This window comes from Pristis pectinata, chromosome 18, assembly GCF_009764475.1.
Source record: "Pristis pectinata isolate sPriPec2 chromosome 18, sPriPec2.1.pri, whole genome shotgun sequence".
In the NCBI taxonomy this organism is placed as follows: domain Eukaryota; kingdom Metazoa; phylum Chordata; class Chondrichthyes; order Rhinopristiformes; family Pristidae; genus Pristis; species Pristis pectinata.
Genome location: NC_067422.1, coordinates 3,154,383 through 3,176,004, shown reverse-complemented (window position 1 = coordinate 3,176,004; position 21,622 = coordinate 3,154,383). Strand labels below are relative to the sequence as shown.

General features: G+C 41.7%; 1 protein-coding gene across 1 annotated transcript in view; it reads right to left on the bottom strand.

Annotated features, from left to right (window-relative positions):
• Positions 1-3: 3 nt before the first annotated feature.
• The window catches only part of suz12b (SUZ12 polycomb repressive complex 2 subunit b), a 71,839-nt gene continuing 50,220 nt past the window's right edge, over positions 4-21,622 (bottom strand). Inside the window, exons 11-16 of the mRNA XM_052032960.1 lie at positions 15,938-16,026; positions 14,104-14,247; positions 9,527-9,684; positions 5,881-6,079; positions 5,085-5,164; positions 4-3,692 (exon numbers count right to left, since the gene is read on the bottom strand). Of these exons, the coding sequence (XP_051888920.1) occupies positions 3,347-3,692; positions 5,085-5,164; positions 5,881-6,079; positions 9,527-9,684; positions 14,104-14,247; positions 15,938-16,026 (1,016 nt within the window). The 3' untranslated portion in view covers positions 4-3,346. The remainder of the gene's footprint in view (positions 3,693-5,084; positions 5,165-5,880; positions 6,080-9,526; positions 9,685-14,103; positions 14,248-15,937; positions 16,027-21,622) is intronic.

Here is a 21,622-nt window from a genome sequence, read left to right as displayed (position 1 = left end):
TAAAATAGATGACACTATGCCCACAGTTCCCAAAAGCTACAGCATTAAAATTATTAAGACAGCTAATAGATAAATGCAAATGCAACCCACACGTGTAGACAATCACAGTTTTTTTATTCTATATTATGCCTCTTGCAACATCCCATTTACAATTCAGTTTTCTCCACTGTGACTATGGTGAGGTAGTTCTTCAGGCTTTGAAATACTTCAGAGATAATGATAGAAAAATTGAAATGAATTGGATGGAGGATAAATTTGCAGAGTAGCTCATTCCACACTCAAGCACGAAGATCTTGGGGTTTGATAATTACAGCCTGTTTGACCGCACAGCCACAGCTTGATAATCCAGTCACAACCCTGTTCCAACACCTTACCACCACCCCACCTCACTCCCCACCACCAATAAAGGACAAGGTAGTCACCACATGAACATAGAGCACATAGTGGGGAGAGGTTTTACATTTATGTGATGCATGGCCAAACAAAAATACAGAATGGAACAGTGAAAGATTAAAGACAAAATTTAAAGTGTCATTTTTAACTTATTTCCTCAATCATCAGCCAATAAACAATCTATGCTGCATGGATCCTCCTCCCACCTTGTAAAACTCAGTCACTCAGCAGTTCTATTTTGGTGATCATTTGTACACTGAGCAGTTAGAACAGCCTTTCACTGCTCAATACAACCACCCAGCATTATCCATCTGCAACTTGCCCTAATGCTACAGTTCTGTATCCGCTGCCCATTGTGAAACTTGATTTTTAGCACCACATTACAACTTCTCTGCATACTCCAAAGAATTATTTTACACTTCCACCTGGTCCCAATAATTAAACAATAGTTTAGTTTGCATTATCTCCAATCACCAAGGAAGTCAGCTCAGGAAGATCACAGGCGATACTTTTGTTACAATGCATTTACAGATGCATGTCAAAAGTAGGCAGATGCAAAAAGTCACACTAGTTCCTACTCTTGTTCACTAGTGTATGGGCTGGTAAAGGCAGAGAGAGCTTTACAACAGGTGTTCAAACAGGAGCAATGAACATTTAGAGAAGCACCTGATGTGGCCTGGCACATCACAACAGATCAAGACAGCCTGTGTTTTACTTATTGCCCCTCTCACCCAGATCCTTTCCCTTCATTCCGTGTCTTGGAACTGTAGGGTTGAAAGTGGGAGATCACGACTGGGAGTGAAGACCCTGCAACAATAGGCTTTCAGTTTAACATCAGCACATGCACATCACCAAGTCACTCAAGCTCTGCTTCTTTAAGGAGTCTAAAATCTTGATTTCTAAGTTTTAATTTAAATGTTTTGCAAGGTTAGCATTATAGGCATTCAGTTTGAAGTAGGAAAATTACTTATTTTATTTTTTTTTAAATAGAAAAACCCATTAACAATTCGATGACCAGTTTGGTTACAAAAACTGACAGGAAGGTGTGGGGTTTCTTTTAAAAAAAGGAAAAGTCAGTGTAAAATATCATGAAATCCAAAATTTCCAGCATTAATTCAAAATCTTGGGCTGTCAAATTGTGTAAACCACACCAACTATCCGTGGCAGCTGAGAATTATTTTGCTTAGAAACATTAGCAGCAAGAAAACACTACAGCACCCCAACCCAAAATACAAAAAGAAAAGTTCTGATTTACATGTGCACCGCATTAGCAGATCAAAGCCACAAACAGAATTGCAGAGACTATACAGACAACTTTAAAAAACGATTCACAGAAATGCATATAGCTGGGAATAAAGAAAAAAATCATTGACTTATGGGATATAGTAAATTCAGCATAATATTGATCGAACAGCAGCACCCTTCCCTCTCATTTTAAATAAGTCTTTTTCTAAAAACAACAAAAAAATGTAATCTTTAAGGAAGTTTTAAAAATAAACACTTAACGTCAATTGGCCCACAGTGTTTACTGAATTCAAAAACCTGCATTCCTTGTACTGCCCCAGTAGTGGAGGAAAAACTTTTTCCATTGGAAATAAAACTGTAAACATTAACATTACTCAGAAATGTGTTCTACCTGCATAACTGACTTCTCTGATGTGACAAAATACTGTGTAAAATACATACCTCCCATCTTTTTTTTTAGTGTCTCCTGCAATAAATACCGTGTGTTGGTAACAGGAAAATAAAAAGTCATAGTATCAACTGCACAGAGAGATGAAGTACTTCTGGCCCAGCCTTGCTGTGCAGTTCTATGCCCCTCCTCACCCAGTCCCACTCACCTCTGGAGCAACAGCACCACTGCTCTAAGTTCATTCTACTTCATACAGCGTTTCCTTACTGTTGATATGACAAGCCCAGCATAACGCACTGGAAGGACAGCAAAGGCAGCAACACTGCTTTATAAGTTTCTGTCAAGGAAACAACCCCAACATTACCAGCACAAAATAATGGTGAAACAGCAGGAAGTGACGCAGAACACTACTACCCACCCCAAGCTTCTCTTTTTAAAAAAAGAACCTAAATGAAGCACATCACTTGTATGCTTTGGCATGACAGCAAGCTGAAAGCAACAAAACAAATGCATAAAAAAAGCTTATTGCAAGAGCAAAGGACACAGAGGTGTGTGGGCGAAGAGCAGAACTGTCATCTTAAAACAGAAGTTTTAAAGACACTTAAAAAAAGTCCTTCCCATACAGGAACAGATCTGTACTGCTCCTGTGTCACAAGGAAATTAAGACTGAGATATACACAATATTTCAATTGCACTTGTTTTTTTTAAAAAAACAGAGGACTTGTGTTACACTCATGGTTTTATACAGCATACTTCATCTAAAGTACATGCTTTTTTCAAAAAAGAATGAAGTGAAACACAATCCTTTCAGAGATTTCTTTATCACAAAAAACACTTCAGAGATAGATTTTAAAACTATACAATACCATTTTTTTTAAACTGCCAATATGATGGGTGAAATATTTGGTTTTTGTAGCCAAAATAAGATCTTTAGAAAGAATGATTAGCACAAAAAACATCTGTAACCAGATGAACTGTGCTCACTTGGTTCACTGTGATGAATGTAATGTCTTTTTAAAATTGTACTCCATCAGCTAAATTAAGTACAATTAAATGAACACACCAACATTTACAAGAATAAAGTATCTTAATACAACACTGCTATCTTGCTTCACTCAATTAATGATTAGCCCAGTGTCCATTTGGAGCTTGCCAGCTTCAGCTGCAATGCATACAAACAAACCTTGTTTTGCCCCTCCTCTCTTCAGTGATGATCCACTGTGTCCAGAAAAAGGTGGGGACAGGGAGTGAGGACAAAAGAAAGGGGATAGGAGGGAGGGGTCAGGGATCAAGGGAGAAGATTGGGTGAACGGTTTGACTTCAAAGTTTGTGCCTTTTGCTCTGTTTGGTGACACCTGAGGTGAGAATGTCAGTGCTTGAAGTTTTGTCTCTCACGGCAGTACCACTGTCTTCACTGTTCGGCTGACTTTCACCTGTGGGCTCCTGTCTCAGTTTTGAAGCAGAGTTATCTCTCTGCAGCTTCTGTTGCAGCTCACCAAGCCTGGCCATTACTTTATCTATGGTGTTTAAATTAATCAAGTTGAAGTCATGCATGCTAACCAGATGAAGCAGAAAGTTCCGACAGAGGCTTTTCTCAACTATTCTTGGTCCACAAGTCTCTACAAAGAGCAGGCAAGATTGATGCATCTGATTGTCAGCAATGAACCTGTGGAGCAACAAAAGCCTATTAATAGGTTGTCTCACAAGCCCAAGTGCTATAGATACTTAATGCAGTTGCATGCCTGATCCCAGACAATGCACTTGCCACTGGGTAGTGTCAGTTAATGCAGCAGAGACAACAGGTGGATTTTATATTCAGCCCCAAAGCAAGGAGTGGGTTTCTCTCAGTTGGGGTAATGCTTACATTTTTTGGAGTAGGAAAACGGACAGGAAGATGGATTGCTGGCTACTGAAGTAGCACTCGGGTAGTGACTCTGGATGGAGTCAGTCGTACAGCATAGACACAGGTTCTTCAGCCCACCATGTCCATGCCACCACTGTACTTATCTATACTGGTCCCATTTACTCACACTTGGTCTGTAGCCTTCCATGCTTGGCTATTCAAGTGCTTGTCTAGAAGCTTCTTAAATAAGAGTATACCCACCTCCACTACCTCTTCAGGCACCGTGTTCCAAATCCCAACCACTCTCCGAAATAATTCCCCCTTAGTTCCCCTCTAAACCTCTTGACTCCCATCTTGTACCTATGCCCTGGAGACACAAGACTGCAGATGCTGGAATCTGGAGCAAAAAACAGGCTGCTGGAGGAACTCAGCAGGTCAGGCAGCATCTGTGGAGGTAGAGGGACGGTCAATATTTCAGGTCAAGACCCTGTATCAAGAACTGATAGTGTAGAGGGGAGATGGCCAGTTTGATTTTTTTGCCTTTTTATACCCAGGTCCTCTTGTCTGAGACACCTCCACTAAGGGAATAAGATACTTACCACACCCCCCACCATCCCCTTAATAATTTTGTATACCTCGATCAGGTCACCTCTCAGCCTCCTCTGCTCCAGTGGTAACTCCAAGCTCCATCCTAGGCAACCTCCTAGTGAAGCTCCTCTGCAACCCCTCATGTGCAATCACATCCTTTCTACAGTGTGGTGACTAGAACTGCACACATAACTCCAATTATAGCATAACCAATGTTGAATGAAGTTGTGATATGACATCCCTGCTCTTCTATTCTATGCCATGGCTGATGAAGGCAGACATCCCATATGCATTTTCCACCACCATATCTACCTGTACTGCAACTCTCAGGGATCGGTGGTCTTGTACCCAAGATCCCTCTGTTCATCAACATTCCCTAGGACCCTACCATTTGCTGTGCATGTTCTATCCTTATCTGATCTTCCAAAATGTATCATTTCACACAATGAAATTCCATCTGCCATCAGTCTGCCCGATGGCCAGCCCAGCCTCCTGTGTCACAGCAACTAATTCCATCTGTTGGTAAATAAACAGACTACTCCACTGCTGTAGAAGATAACACAAGCCACCTTGCACTGCATCTCACAGGAAACAGCACAAATAATTAAAAAAAAGAACAAGACTTGCCCATGTTTCATAACGTGCAGGTTCCATAGTTTCATTACTTCTTTCTCTCCTTCATTAACGTCTGTGAACTCATCGATTTGCTATTGGAAGAAGAATGATAAAAAGTTCAAGCAAGCATTGGTGAAACATCCTGGAAAATTTGTCCATCTTCAATATGGCTCAAGAGAGCTCCTGGAAAATTAATCCAACTTAAATAGTTCAAATCACCATGAAACTTGTAGTGTGGTGGTTTTACAGTACTAATGACATGGACATCTAGAGATTACTGTTGCAAAAGCTTTATCACCATACCAACATTTGCAGCACGGCTGTGGTTGAGATCAGAGATTCAATCCCAAGTCCACGGTACCAGCTGAACTGACGAAAATTATGTATCTACTCAACAATGGCAGTGGAGGCAGCTGAAAAAAGTCTGGTCTCTGTTGCTAAATGTCGCAGTGAAACTTAGTGCCAAGTGAGAACAGAATTCAGCTGCACTAGGACCCTATTCTCCCACCACTAACATAACAAACGGTGATTGAGCACATGCACAGAGTGTCAGCAACAACATTGCCTGAAGTTTCACATGGCCAACTTGCTAACAATCTCCAATCTAAAGTTTTTGCATGACATAAAACAAAAGAATGCTGGAAAGAATTGACATGTCAGGCAGTACCTGTGGCAAGAGAGAAAAAAGAACTAACATTTCAAGTTGAAGGCCCTTTGCCCTCTCTCCACAGATGCTACCTGACCTGCTGAACATTTCCAGCATTTCTATTTCAGATTTGCAGCACAGAAGGAGTTGAACATTACTAACAGTAATGGTTTTCTCCCGCAGCCACTCGGGGTCCTTTTCATCCTCACTGTCCACGTCCATCTCCTGCGGCCTGAGTGGGAGACAGGTGTCACTGTGAAAGTAAAGGCGGTTGTGGCCACTGATGTACGTCCGCTGCTGCTCCACTTCTCCATCTTCAGACTCCAAGAACTCAGAGAGACTAGGCTTGGTACGCTTTGGTCTTAAAAAGAAAGTGGTAGGAAAAAGTAAATCCATTGCCCCCAATCCAAACTACATGCTTGATATCCATGCAAGTAATGGGAGCACATACAGAGGGACCAATCTTAACATTCCATGTATTGCTCAATGCATCAACAGGGACAGGTCACTGAACCTGGGACCTTTTCCTCTACATGGCTTTTAGTTACTCCAAAACTAATCACCGGAGAGCCTCAGCTGCACTCTGATGTCAACAATACCACTGCTGTTTGTGATTTGTTAATGGCATGGAAAACATAGATGGGCAAGTTAGCAAGTTCATAGACGACACAAAGAATGGTGTCCTTGTGGATAGTGTAGATAGCCAAAGGATACAGTGGGATATAGATCAGTTGCAGATATGGGCAGAGAAATGGCAGATGGAGTTTAATCTGGCCAAGTGTGAAGTGTTGCACTTTGGGAGATCAAATGTATAGGAGCAGTACACAGTTAATAGCAGGACCCTTAACAGTGCTGATGTACAGAGGGATCTTGGGGTCCAAGTCCATAGTTCCCTGAAAGTTACTGTACAGGCTGATAGGGTGGCAAAGGCAGCATATGGCATGCTTACCTTTTAGTCGAAGCACTGAGTTCAAGAGTCAGGAAGTTATGTTGCAGCTTTATAAAAATCTAGTTAGGCCACATCTGGAGTATTGCATTCAGTTCTGTCACCCCGTTATAGGAAGGATGTGGAGGCTTTGGAGAGGGCGCAGAAGAAAAGTTTACTAGGATGCTGCCTGGATGAGAGGACCTGTGCTACAAGGAGAAGTCAGACAAACTTGGGTCATTTTCGTTGGAGTGGTAGAGGATTGGGGGGGGGGGCAGGGGGGGAAGACCTCATAATATAAAATTATGAGAGGCATGGATAGACAGCTGGTATCTTTCTCCCCAGGGTTGAAATGTCTAATACTAGAGGGCATGCATTTAAGATGAGGGGGCAAGTTCAAAGGAGATGTGCAGGGCAAGTTTTTATTACACAGGGAGTGGTGGATGCCTGGAATGTGCTGCCAGATATGATAGAGGTATTTTAAGAGGCTCTTAGATAGGCACATGATTGTGCAGAGAATGGAGGGATACAGACATTCTGTAGGCAGAAGGGATTAGTTTAGTTAGACATTTAATTAGTTCCCAAAGGGCCTGTTCCTCTGTGCTGTACTGTTTTATGTCCTACATTCTAAACTAGGTATTGGAGAGACCATATCTGGTGTAATGTACAGAGCTGGGGTCTCCTTTGTCAAAGTATACACTTATCTTGGAGACCATGCAGATTTGAAGGGCTTTTCTAACAAGATCACAAGACAAGGGAGCAGAAGCAGGCCATTTGGCCCATCGAGTCTGCTCCAAGGAAAGGGAAATAGAAATGAGAAATGGGGGAAGAAGAAAAAAAAACTATTCTAATCCCAATTACCGGCCTTATCCCCATATCCCTTGATATCCTGACTATTTAGGTATCTATCTATCTCCTCCTTGAATGCCCCCACTGATCTGGCCTCCACTGCTGTACGTGGCAAGGAGTTCCACAAATTCACCACCCTCTGGCTAAAGAAATTTTTCCTCATCTCTGTTTTGAACTGACCCTCTAATTCTAAGATCGTGCCCTCTGGTCCTGGACTCACCCACCAAGGGAAACAGCCTAGCCACATCTACTCTGTCCTTTCCTATCAATATTTTAAATGTCGCTATGAGGTCCCCTCTCATTCTTCTGTACTCCAGCGAGTACAGTCCAAGAGCAGACAAACACTCCTCATACGTAAGCCCTTTCATTCCTGGAATCATCCTCGTAAATCTCCTCTGAACCCTCTCCAACGTCAACACATCCTTCCTAAGATGTGGGGCCCAAAACGGCGCACAATATTCCAAATGAGGCCTCACTAGTGCCCCGTAGAGCCTCATTAACACTTCCTTACTTTTATACACTATACCTCTCGAAATGAATGCCAACATAGCATTCGCTTTCTTTACCACCGATCCGACCTGGTGGTTAACCTTTAAGGTATCCTGCACGAGTACCCCCAAGTCCCTTTATACTTCCGTACTTTGGATTTTCTCTCCTCCTAGATAATAATCTGCCCGCTTATTTCTGCTTCCAAAGTGTACAACTGCACATTTCCCTACATTGAATCTCATCTGCCATTTCCTTGCCCATTCTCCTAAACTGTCTAGGTCCCTCTGCAACCTTCCTCTCTCTTCAATACTCCATACTCCTCCCCCCATCTCGGTGTCATCCGCAAACTTAGCCATGAAACCATTTATTCCATCATCCAAATCGTTAATGTACAAGGTAAAAAGGAGCGGTCCCAACACCGAGCCCTGCGGCACACCACTAGTAACCGGTAACCAACCAGAACGAGATCCTTTTATTTCCACTCTTTGCTTCCTGTCAACCAGCCAATGCTCCACCCATTCTGTTATCCTACCCGTAATTCCATGACCTCTCATCTTATTAATCAGTCTCTTGTGAGGCACCTTATCAAAGGCCTTTTGAAAGTCTAAATACACAACATCTACCACCTCTCCCTTATCCACCTTACCTGTGATTTCTTCAAAAAACTCCAATTGGTTGGTCAGGCAGGATCTTCCCTTCACAAAACCATGTTGGCTAGGACCTATCCTAGAGATTGAGCTGATTGGGTCAAAGCTTCTTATTGAAATATACAAGATTCTGAGAAAGATTGAGGGGTTAGAAGCTATAAGAGCTTGCTCTACAGAGGAGCATAGAAGTAGGGAGTATTGTCTCAGGATAAAAGATTGCCCATTTAGGACTGAGAAAATGAGGAATTTCTTCCTAGTTTGTGAATCTTTGGAATTCTCTACCACTAAGAACTGAATAGATTTTTGGACTACCATGAAGTCAGGATTTTTTTTTGGTGGGGAACTGGAAGGAAGGTAGTGTCAGGGGCTATCAGCCACAATCTAATTAAATAGCATGTGAAGTTCAAGGTACCTTTTGTACCTTGATTTTTAATATTTTGTTCTCATTCCCCATTTTCTTCCTCTTCCACCTGGACTGATCAAGATTAAATCTGCTAGTAATTTGATAAAATATTTTAGTGACCCATCATTTATATCAGTATACATAGTGTGGCATGGGCTGCTTCCAGTCCATTTTCTTCCAATCAAGAGAGACATAACGCAATTGATTATAATTTTTTGGCTGTATTGTTTAGTCCCAACAGGTTTTCTTAATGCCATGGTCTCAGTACTGGATAAATCTTAAAACAGAATCAAGTGCCATTCAGATCCACAGCTGAAGATGGTGGGTTAATGGAAACAATAATTTGCAATGTGTGCACCATTCCCAAGACTCCATGACATGCAGTTGAATTAACACAGAAAAGTCCCACAGCAAACAGGAAGGTAGTGAAGCCCTAGGCAACTGCAACACCTGTGCACAACATGAACACGTCTCTCTGGATGCAGCAGAGCTCACCTGCAAACCAAGATGTGAGTCACTGGCGTCCTTTTCACAGGACCGTTGCGGCTAAAGGCAAAGCCAGGCTGGGAATGAATATCCTGAGGATTCCCCGCATAAGAGCCGTCATAACACTCATTGATGGATACATCTATCCTAGCACCTTTAGGATGAGGCTGCAAAGAAAATACACAGAAGTTGCATAATTCACTGTCATGAAGATTTCAACAGAACAGTTGCATCAACTTCCAACATTGTGCTGCTGGCAAATTTCTGGAGTAACAAGCAACTACAGAATTAGTTCACCCTACACAGAGCAACCACTACATTAAAAGCCACATGTTTATAAACGGATGCGACTCATATGGGATGAGGCTAAATTTTTTTTTAAAAGAGCTTTGATATGATTTAGAAGTACACTGAAAGTAGCTGAAAATACTGGCTGTTGCTGGTGAGATGTGAGTGATGAAGGTCTGGAACAGAGTGCCGCAAAGATGGTGAGGACCGAACCGTTAACACATTTAATCATACAGCACTGAAACAGGGCCTTCGACCTACCATGTCCACATCAACCACCGTCTACCCACCTACACTGATCCCCTTTACCATTATTTGGCCCTTAACCTTTTCTGGTGATTCAGGTGCTCTCTTAGAGCTTCAGCACAGAAACAGGCCACTCAGCCCACTGAGATGCTGACCATCAATCTTTCACTTACACCATTTTTCCTCACCACATTCTCATCACTTCTGCCACACTCGACCACTCACACTCACTGGGGGCAATTTACAGCAGCCAATTAACCTACCAACCCATGAGGAACCCCAAGAAGTCATGGGGGGGAATGCAAACGCCAAACACATCTGCAGATGCTGGAAATCTGGAGCAACAAAAAGTGCTGGAGGAACTCAGCAGGTCAGGCAGCATCTATGGAGGGAAATGGACAGTCAACATTTTGGGCTGAGACCCTTCATCAGGACTGGAAAGGAAGAGGGCAGAAGCCAGAATAAAAGGGTGGGGGAGGAGGAGGGGCACGAGCTGGCAGGTGATAAGCGAGTCCAGGTGAGAGGGGGGAGATAGGTAGGTGGGGGATGGAGGATGGAGGATGAAAGGATGTGAGAATGGTATGGGAGTTAACGGGTGGAAGAGGCAAAGGGCTGAAGGAGGAGGAATCTGATAGGAGAGGGCAGTAGACCATGGGATAAAGGGAAGGAGGTGGGTGGATTGTGAGGGCAGGAGAGGAGAAACAGAAGAGGTGAAGGGGCCACAGGAATGAGGGAAAATAGAGGGGAGAGGTTACCAGAAGTTAGAGAAATCAATGAGACTACTAAGATGGAAAACAAGGTGTTGTTCCTCCAACCTGCGTCTGGCCTCAATGTGGCAGTAGAGGAGGCTGTGGATGGACATGTCAGTATGGGAGTGGGATGTGGAATTGAAGTGGCTGGTCCTCGGGAGGACCTGGCTGTTGTGGTGGACTGAGCAAAGGTGTTCAACGAAGTGGCTCCCCAATCTGCGTCGGGTCTCACCGATGTAGAGGCCGCTGCACCGGGAGCACTGGATGCGATAAGTGATACCGACAGATTCGTGGGTGAAATGCTGCCTCACCTGGAAGGACGGTTTAGAGGGTTGGTGGGGGGGGGGGGGGGGGGGGGGGGTGAGAAGAGGGAGGGGGAGAGGGAATGGTGTGAGGGCAGATGTGCGGGAAATGGAGATGTGGGTGAGGGCTGCATTGATAGCGGTGGAGGGGAAACCCCATTTTCTGGGAAAAAAAAAAGGACATCTGATGTCCTGGAATGGAAAGCCTCTTCATATGAAGAGATGCGGTGGAGGCAGAGGAACTGACAGAAGGGGAATAGTAGTCCTTGCAAGGGACAGGGTGGGAAGAGGTGTAGTCAGCTAACTGTGGGAGTCAGTGGGTTTGTAAAATATGTCAGTAGATAATCTGTCTCCAGATGTGGAGACAGATCAAAAAAGGGGAAAAGAGTGTCAGAGATGGACCACGTGAATTTGAGGGTAGGGTGGAAGTTGGAGGCAAAGTTCATGAAATTGACAAGCGGGAAACAGCACCAATGCAGTTGTCAATGTAGCGGAGAAAGAATTGGGGAGTGCTTGGAACACGGACCGTTCAACATAGTTGAACAAAAGGCAGGCATAGCTGGGCCCATGTGAGTGCCCATGGCTACACCTTTAGTCTGGAGAAAGTGCAAGGAGCCAAAAGAGTTGTTGTTGAGGGCGAGTACCAGTTATGCCAGAAGGAGGGTGGCGGCAGTGAAGAACTGGCTGGGTCTGTTGTCAATAAAGAAGCGGAGAGCCTTGAGGCCTTCCTGATGAAGGATGGAAGTGTACAGGGGCTGGATGTCCATGGTGAAAGCAAGGTGGTTGGGGCCGGGGAACTGAAAGCTGTTGAAGTAGTGGAGAGCATGCGAAGTGTCACAAAGGTGGGACGAGACTGGACCAAGAGGGACAAAATGGAGTCGGGATACTAGGACACGAGTTCAGTGGGGCAGAAACAATGGTCCTACTGGGGCAGTTAGGTTTGTGGATCTTGGGTAGGAGGTAGAAACGTGCAGTACGGGGTAGAGGAACTATGAGGTTGGAGGCTGTTGATGGGACCTAAAATGTCTCCAGAGGTGATGAGGTCAGTGATAGTGTGGGGCACAGTGGCCTGATGCATCTTAGTGAGGTCCTGGTTAAGGAGTAAGAGGTGGTGTCCACACAGGCAGCACCCAAGACTGAACTACAGTCTCTGGCACTGAGGCAGTGGCTTAACCGGCTGTTGAATTGTTTTCCACTCAGATCTCTTCTCTAAACTTCCTACACCTTGCATTAAACCTGTGCCAATACAAGAGACTGCGGATGTTGGAATCTGGAGCAACAATCAGGACTTGATGCAGGGTTTCCTTTCACAGATGCTGCTTGGCCCAATAAGTTCCTCCAGCAGATTGTTTATTAAACTTATGCCCTTTGATTCTGCGATGAAGAGAAGTTCCTTACCACCAAACCTATTTATGCTCGGTCAGGTTACTTCTCAGCATCTTCTGCTTCAAGGGGAAAAACACAGTACTTCAGTTGTGGCCTAAACAATGCTTTATGTAGGTGTACCATAACCTCCTATGCTGAGCACCAACTAATGAAGGCAACTATCCCATGTGTCTTCTAAACCAACTTATTACTGACAACCTCAATGGATCCTTGAAACTTATTCCTCAATACTCCAAGATCCTACTATTCACTGTATATAGTCCCAGCCTTATTAGTTCTCCCACAATGTATCACCTCACTTTTAGTAGGATCAAATTCTATACGTCCTTGCTCTGAGCATCTCACCAAGTCATCAACATATTTCTGTAGCCTAAGACTACCCTATTATTAAAACCAGCAATGTTTCCTGTCATCTATAAACTTACTAATCATACCTCCTACATTTGCATCCAGATCATTAATGTATATAATGAACAGCAAGGGTCCCAACACCAAGCCCTGTGGTCCCTTTCCCCAATTCAGGACCTTAATTTCTGCCCATTCCTATTACTTTCCACAACTACTTTGAAACAAAGTTATAATCACCATCTCCAAAATGATCTTCCAGTGATACTCCACCCAGTTGCATGACTACATTCCTTAAGATTAGGTCCATTACTGCACCTTGTTTTGTAGGAAGTACTTCCTACTTAGTAGTACCTCAAACGCCACACGAAATGCTGTGACCTAATGATCTACCGATTGAAAACAGGATCATGGGACTAACTAAAAGACCTCTGTTGACAACCAGGGACGTAGGCCAAATGGTCTTCCGCGGAATGCAAATTTCTATGCTTTGGTAAACTGCAACCTGCATATTCTAGTGTCATCAAGAGATATGGAAATATGGTATTGACTTCTTTATATGTACACTGAGAGTGGCTGACGTCTGGAACTCACTGTCAGAAGGTGGTGGTGCGGTCAGATACAATCATTAAGTTGTAGACAGATCTAGATGCGTAAGTAGGCAGGCATGCAAACATAAATGCAGACAAACAAGGTTAGGGTGGATGGGGAAAGAAAAACTGGCCTGGATGTGGTGGGCCAAAGGACCTGTTTCTGTGCTGTATAACTACAAGCAGCAAATTTATTGAATTCAAAGTCAATCAAGTTACAACCGAGATTACTCAACATACCAGCAAGTTCAAGTGTCTTTGAACAAAAGTATACTACTGCTTAAATTGAAAATTTAATCTATTCTCAAAAGGAATATGCAATGTTAAGAATAAATTAATTCAGATACCAAATTTGGGTCTTTTAAAAAATATGGATTCCTCAATAGACACAAGTGTAGGCATTTTAAATTCCAGAGTTGCCAGCCTGTGCACGATCATCATCTAAATCAGAATTAAAACAGCAGTGTGCTGCAAGTGCTGATGTTCTTTGGAGATACTTATAAGGAACAACCCACCAGTCAAAACACCTGCCTTGGTTTAAGCACAATTGATTTTTATCTTGAATAAAGCCCAACATGTGCAGCAAGAGGGAAAGGAAAGGAAACCATACTTGACAGCATAGTAGCTACTCTCAACAAGTTGCAGTGTCTCTTTAGGAGACTTTAATAAAGAACACGCACCACATAATTGAAGATAAATCTGCTATGGCAAAGCTTGAGGTGTTTTAGCAGGCTGTAGAGCTTCCGACAATTCAACGTGCACCAGGGACAGTGCAAGTCATCTCTGGCTTCAGTTTGCTGGCGTGTATTGTTGTTGTAAAGAAACTGCAAAAAACAAATTGAGATAGTTTTAAAAAAATGGCTTTGTACATCTTGTTTTGAGTCCAACATCACAATCAACAACACAGCTGAAGGCCTGATGACGATTAATGGGAAAAGGCTGGAATTTAAATATAGCTAACATACAGCAATTTGTTTAACATACCTGGAAATTATAATTAATGACAAACTGACTCTCCCAATTTTCCTCCACCATAAAGAATACATCCTCTTCACAGATGAACAGAAATCCCAAAAGGATTCATGAATTTAGACACAAGTCTAGTTAAGGGCTGGGCAGAGTAAACTAGTCAACAATGAACCATAATTAAGGACCAACTATGAACTGATACAGCTGTACTGTAACTAATGGACTCAGATCAGGGGAATAGGCCATGTGAACATTGTCACAGAATACTGTTAGAGGTCAACTAACAAGCAGGCAGATTTAGGTAACCCACAGGGCATGGTTCAGGTTGGGGAAATCCTCCATGTAAAGCAGTTCTTTTATTTTTGGTCTGTGGATGTGTCAAAGTTGGAAATGAATACCATTTATGAACAGATCATTTAATTGTCCAATATGTGAAAGTACCCATATAGAATTTTCAAAATAAATCTCGGAAATAAACAACAAACAAGCAGTTTACTAAAAGATGGACTGTTAAACTGAAAGGGCAGGCACATTAGTGTAGCAGTTAGCATAATGCTATTACAGCACCAGCAACCTGGGTTCAATTCCAGCCACTGTCTGTAAGGAGTCTGTACATTCTCCGTGTCTGCGTGGGTTTCCTCCCACACTCCAAAGGCGTACGGGTTAGGAAGTTGTGGGCATGCTGTGTTGGTGCCGGAAGTGTGGAAACACTTGTAGGCTGCCCCAGAACACTCTACGCAAAAGATGCATTTCATTGTGTGTTTCAATGTACGTGACTAGTAAAGATATCTTGTATCTTATAAATATTCCTAGTACATGGTAGCAGGCAATAATTAATCAAAACTAGTTTGAGCTGTGAAATCCAGTACCAGTGTGCATCTTGAGATTGATATCAAAGCAGAAAGCTGGATGCTAAAAACTGGTAACCTTCAAGAGGTTACATTTTATTGAAAAAGAATGCCTGTAGATTATTTAGATCTGTGAATTAATTTTAATGGCAGAACCACAATTACAAAACATTCTATTAACTCCAAGAACCTTGCTCGTTTGAAATGAGACTGAAGCTAAATATTTAAACTCAACTGCAATCCCATGAAACAAAAACCATGGGTTTGGCTCCAACCCACAACTATAGCTTTTGGTTGGGAAGGGAAAGAGGGTATAGCTACCCACCCTTCTGCTCAATCATCCAAATGCCCAGCAGCTTATGCTCCAACTGGAACAGTGTAGCAATGTTACAGATTTTAGATTATATATATGCACAATCACACTTTTAGTATGGTGACCAAAACTAAACAATACTCAAGCTGTGGCTAACTAGTGTTTAGTACAATTCCAGTACAACTTCTTGCCCTCCAGGTCTTCCTCAACCAATGAGATTAATAATCTCACGCCTTCTGAACCACCTTTTGCTGCTCCTCCCATCACCTTTATGGACTTTGCATACCTGACCAATCCACAGACCTCCTTGCAATCTACAGCTTTCTACCACCACACTGTCAATTTCAATATCAAAAGATTTGTATGGACACATCTATACCGTACCTGATAAAATATCCTTAATTTCTGCCGTGGTTCCATTGAAACTTGTTCCTTTTTAGTTTGAAGTTCAGTTGTCAGAGAGTCTTTTACAGCTGTGTGTTTAAAAATAAATTACACATAAAGTATGTATCTGGAATTCCTTACCCACACTCACGATGCACACCTGCTTTCACCAGTGCTATCACCGCAACTGGGTTCACATATTTCAAACGGCAAAGTATTTGTACTTCTTTCAATTTAATACAGTCTATTTACTGTCCATAATGCAGTCTCCTCAAGGTGGGGGAGGGAATGTGCCAAATGCAGATTGCGCAGCCACTTTCAGTCCACAAGTGTGACAAAGCGTCCTGTCATTCCTCCTACTCCAACTTCTGCCTTTAACATTGTTCTAATAAACCTCAATGAAAAAGAGAAAAAGCACAACACCTTTCAAACAGCATTTTATAATTTCAGGTCATAAGCTGCTAGATCAAGTACCACCTACCAAACTGCTGTTGGCATTTACACCTTTCTACATTTTGCTTCTATCCTATCCCATTACCACCTATTTTCCAGTTCAAACAAGTCACAGATCTGAGAACTTAACCCTAATTTCTCTCCCACAGATGCTTCACAACCTTCTAACATTTACTGATTACAGTAAACACCTGGTTAGGATTTATTTAAACATTCTATACTTAATGATATTCCAGTTATTTTAGTCTTGGAGTAGAACATGCTTTTAGCCTCAGATTGCTTTACAGGAACCTAAGGCACCCCTGGAGGAATAACTAGACTTTCAGCATCCTGACCAAGATAAGATTTCATTGCCATGCATAAATTGACTTCCATCCTTCTATGTTAAAACAGCGTAATTCTTCAAAAACCACTTCCATAACAAACTCATTCTGGGAAATAATAAGATCGTGAAGGCACAATAACTGCAAGTTCTTTAAATTTCATGCTAGTAAACTGACATTTTATGAAATCTCATAAAAGGAAAGCTATTTGGGCAATTAGACCCAGCCCTGGTTTTGAACAAACCTCAAAAGAGCTAGTTGGTATTGGTATAAATTAATGATGATCTCCTTCACAGTACCCTAGAGGAGTGGCAAATAAATGTAGTTAGTGCAGTGAGCAATACTCAGGAAGGGACTACAGGAAAGTGAGGGAGCTCAACTCCTGCTAAGACCCTCACTGCACTTGAAACAATTTTCCTTTAAAGTGGCTGCAAATAAAATAGGACAGAGTTTGGACAGAAATTTCACGTATAAAAATCATATAAGACCACCAGTTTACAAAAGCTGGTAACAACACTTAAAATACAAATGGAGAGACAGACAACATGCTGTATATAAAGTTAACAGATACTAGAGACACTAGCTATTTCATCCATCAGCAGCCAAGATCTCAGATTTTTTTTTAAGGTGCTGAAATCTTTTAATTCTGCTCTAATGTTTATTCAGCTGAGATGCATTTGAAGGTTACTTAGATTAAGTAGAAAAAAATGGTAAATTCAATATTTTCCAGAGACTAAGGTGATATGAACGTTACTGATGCACTGAAATCCTAAGAAGTTTATTCATTGTTTCCCTGTGCCAAGGACAGCCCAGTAGCCTTCCAAAGATAGCCTGCACTTCAGATGAATTTGGACCATTATATGCAGATCTTTAAATGCAAAGCACTAGAGAAAATTACAAAGAGTAAATTCCAACTGAGTTCTCATTTGGAAATGGCTCAGAATTTGAATTTGATCCTCTTGCTAAAATTAAGAAACCAAGAGTTTCAGAACAAGCAAACTATTAGTAAGTCAAACACAAACAAACCACAAATGATACTCAAGATCAAACAACAGCTAGGCTTATATACAACCAACACATTTTGGTAGTTGCAGTTTGTGTGTGAGCATCTCCATATGCAAGTTACAAACATATATCTGTCAATTTTAGTAACAAAATAAATATTAACTTAAATTACACTCAAATTCATATGAAAGCAAAATACCCAAGGATGCAGAAAACTAAAAACAAAATACTACAAATAAGAAGTCAGGTAGCAGTTGTGCAGAGATGCAAAACCTGCCCCTTTGCCTCTCTAAAAACCTCATTTTCCAGGTAAGAGAATAATTCGCCTCTACTTTCAATTTGGTATACTACATTTACTGTACACAACTTTGTCTCCTCTGCAGAGGGAAAACTACATGCAGATTGGATGAACACTTTTGCAGAACACTCTTCAATGCACAACTGTGAATGAGAGCTTCCAATTGTCTGTCACTTTAATTCTACATTCTGTACTCTGACCTCTGTCTTGTGTCTCATACACTTTTCCAAAGAACTTCAACGCAAGCTTACAGAACACCACTTCATTCTTCCAACTACGACTAGACACACAACAACCTTCCAGATTTGATGTAAACGTTTCAGACTCATTAAACTCCAATACAACTTGAATGTGAATGTAGGTGGTGTGATTAGTAAATTGGTGGGATGACATGAAAGTTGGTGTTGTGGATAACAAGGAAGGTTGTCTGAGGTTATAGGATCTAGATCAAAAAGAAAGTTGACATATGGAATTTAATTCTGACAAGTGTGAGGTGATGCATTCTGGGAATTCAAATGGGGTAAGATGTAGAGTAAATAGTGGGGTGCTAAGGAATGTCGATGAACAGAGAGACTGTGGGGTTCAAGCCCATTGCTCCCTGAAGATAGATAGGGTGGTGAAGGCATATGGTATGCTGCCTTCATAGATCAAGGTATAGAATGCAAGACTTGGGATGTTACGTTGCAACTTTACAAAACACTGGTTAGACCGCACCTGGACTATTGTGTACACCACTATATTGCCTGGATTGGAGGAATTTAGTTATTGGGGGAGATTGTATAGGTTGGGCCTGTTTTCCCTTGAGCAAAGGAGGCTGAGAGGCGTGCAAGATTGTAAGAGGCATAGATAGGGCAGATGGTCAGAATCTTTTTCCCATGGTAGGGGTACATAAAGCAAGAGGGCATAAGTTTGAGAGGAAAGAGTCTTGTTATACTGAGCAATTCTAGCATTTGTTTTTTTTTACTTTACACTTCCAGAATCCACAGTATTTTCTTCTCTAGTTTCAGATAATGATTCTGCTGCTTCCATTTACACATATTTTGCCCCCTTGCCACTTTTACTTTGCACAACCTCTTCTTCTTTCTCTCCCCTTTCCCTGCATCTCAGAACTTCAAACTTTTCCTAGTTCTGACAGGTCTTTGACCTGAATCATTAACTAATAAATTCACCTATTGCTCTGATTTGCTCTTCAATTAGGACAACGTTACAGTACACAGGCCACTCCACCCACCATTTGTGTGCTATGGTTAGTCTATTATCACTTAAATCAGCTATACTGCTTACATTTAAAAGATTATAACAAGGGTTGCATATAGTTACAGCACTCTAGCCAGAAAGAGCAGAAAGGATTGGGCAATTCCCTTCTGAATCAAACTTCATGACCAAATTGCTGCAAGTGACAGCCTGATTGATTGCACAATTTGTGTGACCATCCTCCAGTCACTACACTTTGAGAAAGTTATCCTGATTTTTACTGGGAGAAGTTGCACTAGTTTCCTAAATTAGTTAAACAGACCAAATTGACCTTGCTCCACAATAAGACAGTTTCTGTGGGTCACATGCCCTACCCACCAACATTTCCTTGACTGCAGTGTAAGTATAGGGACTCTTCAACATCAGATCAGTACTCCGATAACATGATACAAATTCATAAAGTCATCTGACTGCCACCATTCTGTGACAATTACCAAAGGCTAAAAGATCATTTTCAACCACAGCACATTAGGGCCACAATTTGAGATTTCAACCATAAAGACTGCCCGTTGCCCAGATCACTTCTTAACACCTCCAAAGAACTTCCAATCTCTACACATCTGCTGCTGAAACACTTCTCTGTGATTTGGTTACCTCTAACTTCTGACTGGCCTCCCAGTATTCACCCCTTGCAAGCTTGAGCAGAAGTGGAAAAAAGCTTACTGCAATTAAATTTGAACTTTCACACACCTCTAGCTCAGTGACCTGCACATTTTATTAAAATTCTCATGCTAATTTTCCAAATCCATGACCTTTCCCTCTCTGATTATGGTGTCAAGATTGCTAGGACCCTCTAAGTCTGACCACATGCACACCAATTATCTGCAGCTACGTCTTCCAGTTACCCAGGTCTCAAAGTCAGAAGGGCAGAAGTTCTTAAAAGGCTTCTTACAACCCATGTTTGACCAAGTCTTGGGATCATCTATCTAAATATCTCAATCAGATTTATTATTGCCAACTTCCATTATGTGAAATTTGTTGCTTTGCTCTCATTAATTCTGTTTTTATAATTCATTCATGGAATGAAGGCTTTGCTGAAAAAGCCCATCCTTCATTGAACCCCTGGAGAATATGATGAGTAGCTACTTTGGACTGTAGCTGCCCATACAATGTACAAGAGTTACAGTCATAGTGCTGTTAGACAGGAGCTTGAGAAGGTATCAACTGTTGGTTTAGGACTTTAAGTGAAGTAGCCCAGGAAGTTTTAAAACAGCTTAGAAACTCAAGTTGTTGTTGAAAAAGATTCCAAGGTTTTTGAAATTTAATTCTGGCATATTTCCTCCCTCACCTAAATTGTAACACGCCGATAAGATCAGAGCCACAATACCAAACCCTCACAAATTAATGTGAAAAGGATTAGTGATGAGGCACAGGTCTGCTACAGTCAGAAGCTAGAGAATTCTTAATTGGGAACAAGAAAATGGCAGAGCAATTAAATAATTGTGTCTGTCTTCATTGAAGAGGACACAAGTAACCTTCTGGAAACGCCAGGGAACCAAGAACCTAATGAAGGCAAGGAGCTGAAGGAAATGAGTAAGAATATATTGGAGAAATTAAATGATACTGAAAGCCACTACATCCTCTGGGCCTAAACTTGCATCCCTGAGTACTAGAGATAGCTGTGAAAATTTGAAGTAGGAGGAAGCGAGAGAGCTACACGCCCATTAGGCTAATATATGTCGAGGGGAAAATGCCAGAGGCCATTATAAAAGGAAGAGATAACAGGAGAATGAGGAGTATTTAAAAAAAAAATCAAAACATGTAGATGCTGGAAGTCTGAAATACAAACAAAATCTTGGAAACTCAGAGCATGTGTTCAAAGAGAAAGAGTTAACATTTCAGGTTGAAGAACCTTCATCAGAACTGAAAAAGTGAGAATGTTAGTTTCAAGTTGTAGGGATGATGGGAGATAATGGATAAGCAGACTGAGCAAGTTTGTAGATACTTTGCAGGTGCCCTATAATGTTGATAATTGCAAGATTATCCACTTGGATAAGATAAACAAAAAGGCAGCATTGTTTAAATGGTGACAGATTTGGGAAATTTGGTGTATGAAGAGATTGGAATGTTTCTGTCCATGTCGATGAAAGAAAACATGCAGGTGCTGCAAGAAATAAGGCAGCAAAAGACATGCAAGAGAATGAGAATAGGAGCCAAGATGTCTTGCAACAAATTAGTTAGGGCCCTGGTGAGTCCACATTTGGAGTATCGTGTGCAGTTTTTGTTTCCTTATTTAAGAAAGGATATATTTGCATTGACTTAACGCCGAAAAGGTTCACCAGACTAATTTCTGCAATGACAGGATTTCAGCATGAAGAGATTTTATGTTCACCAGGTTTAGAAGAATGGGGA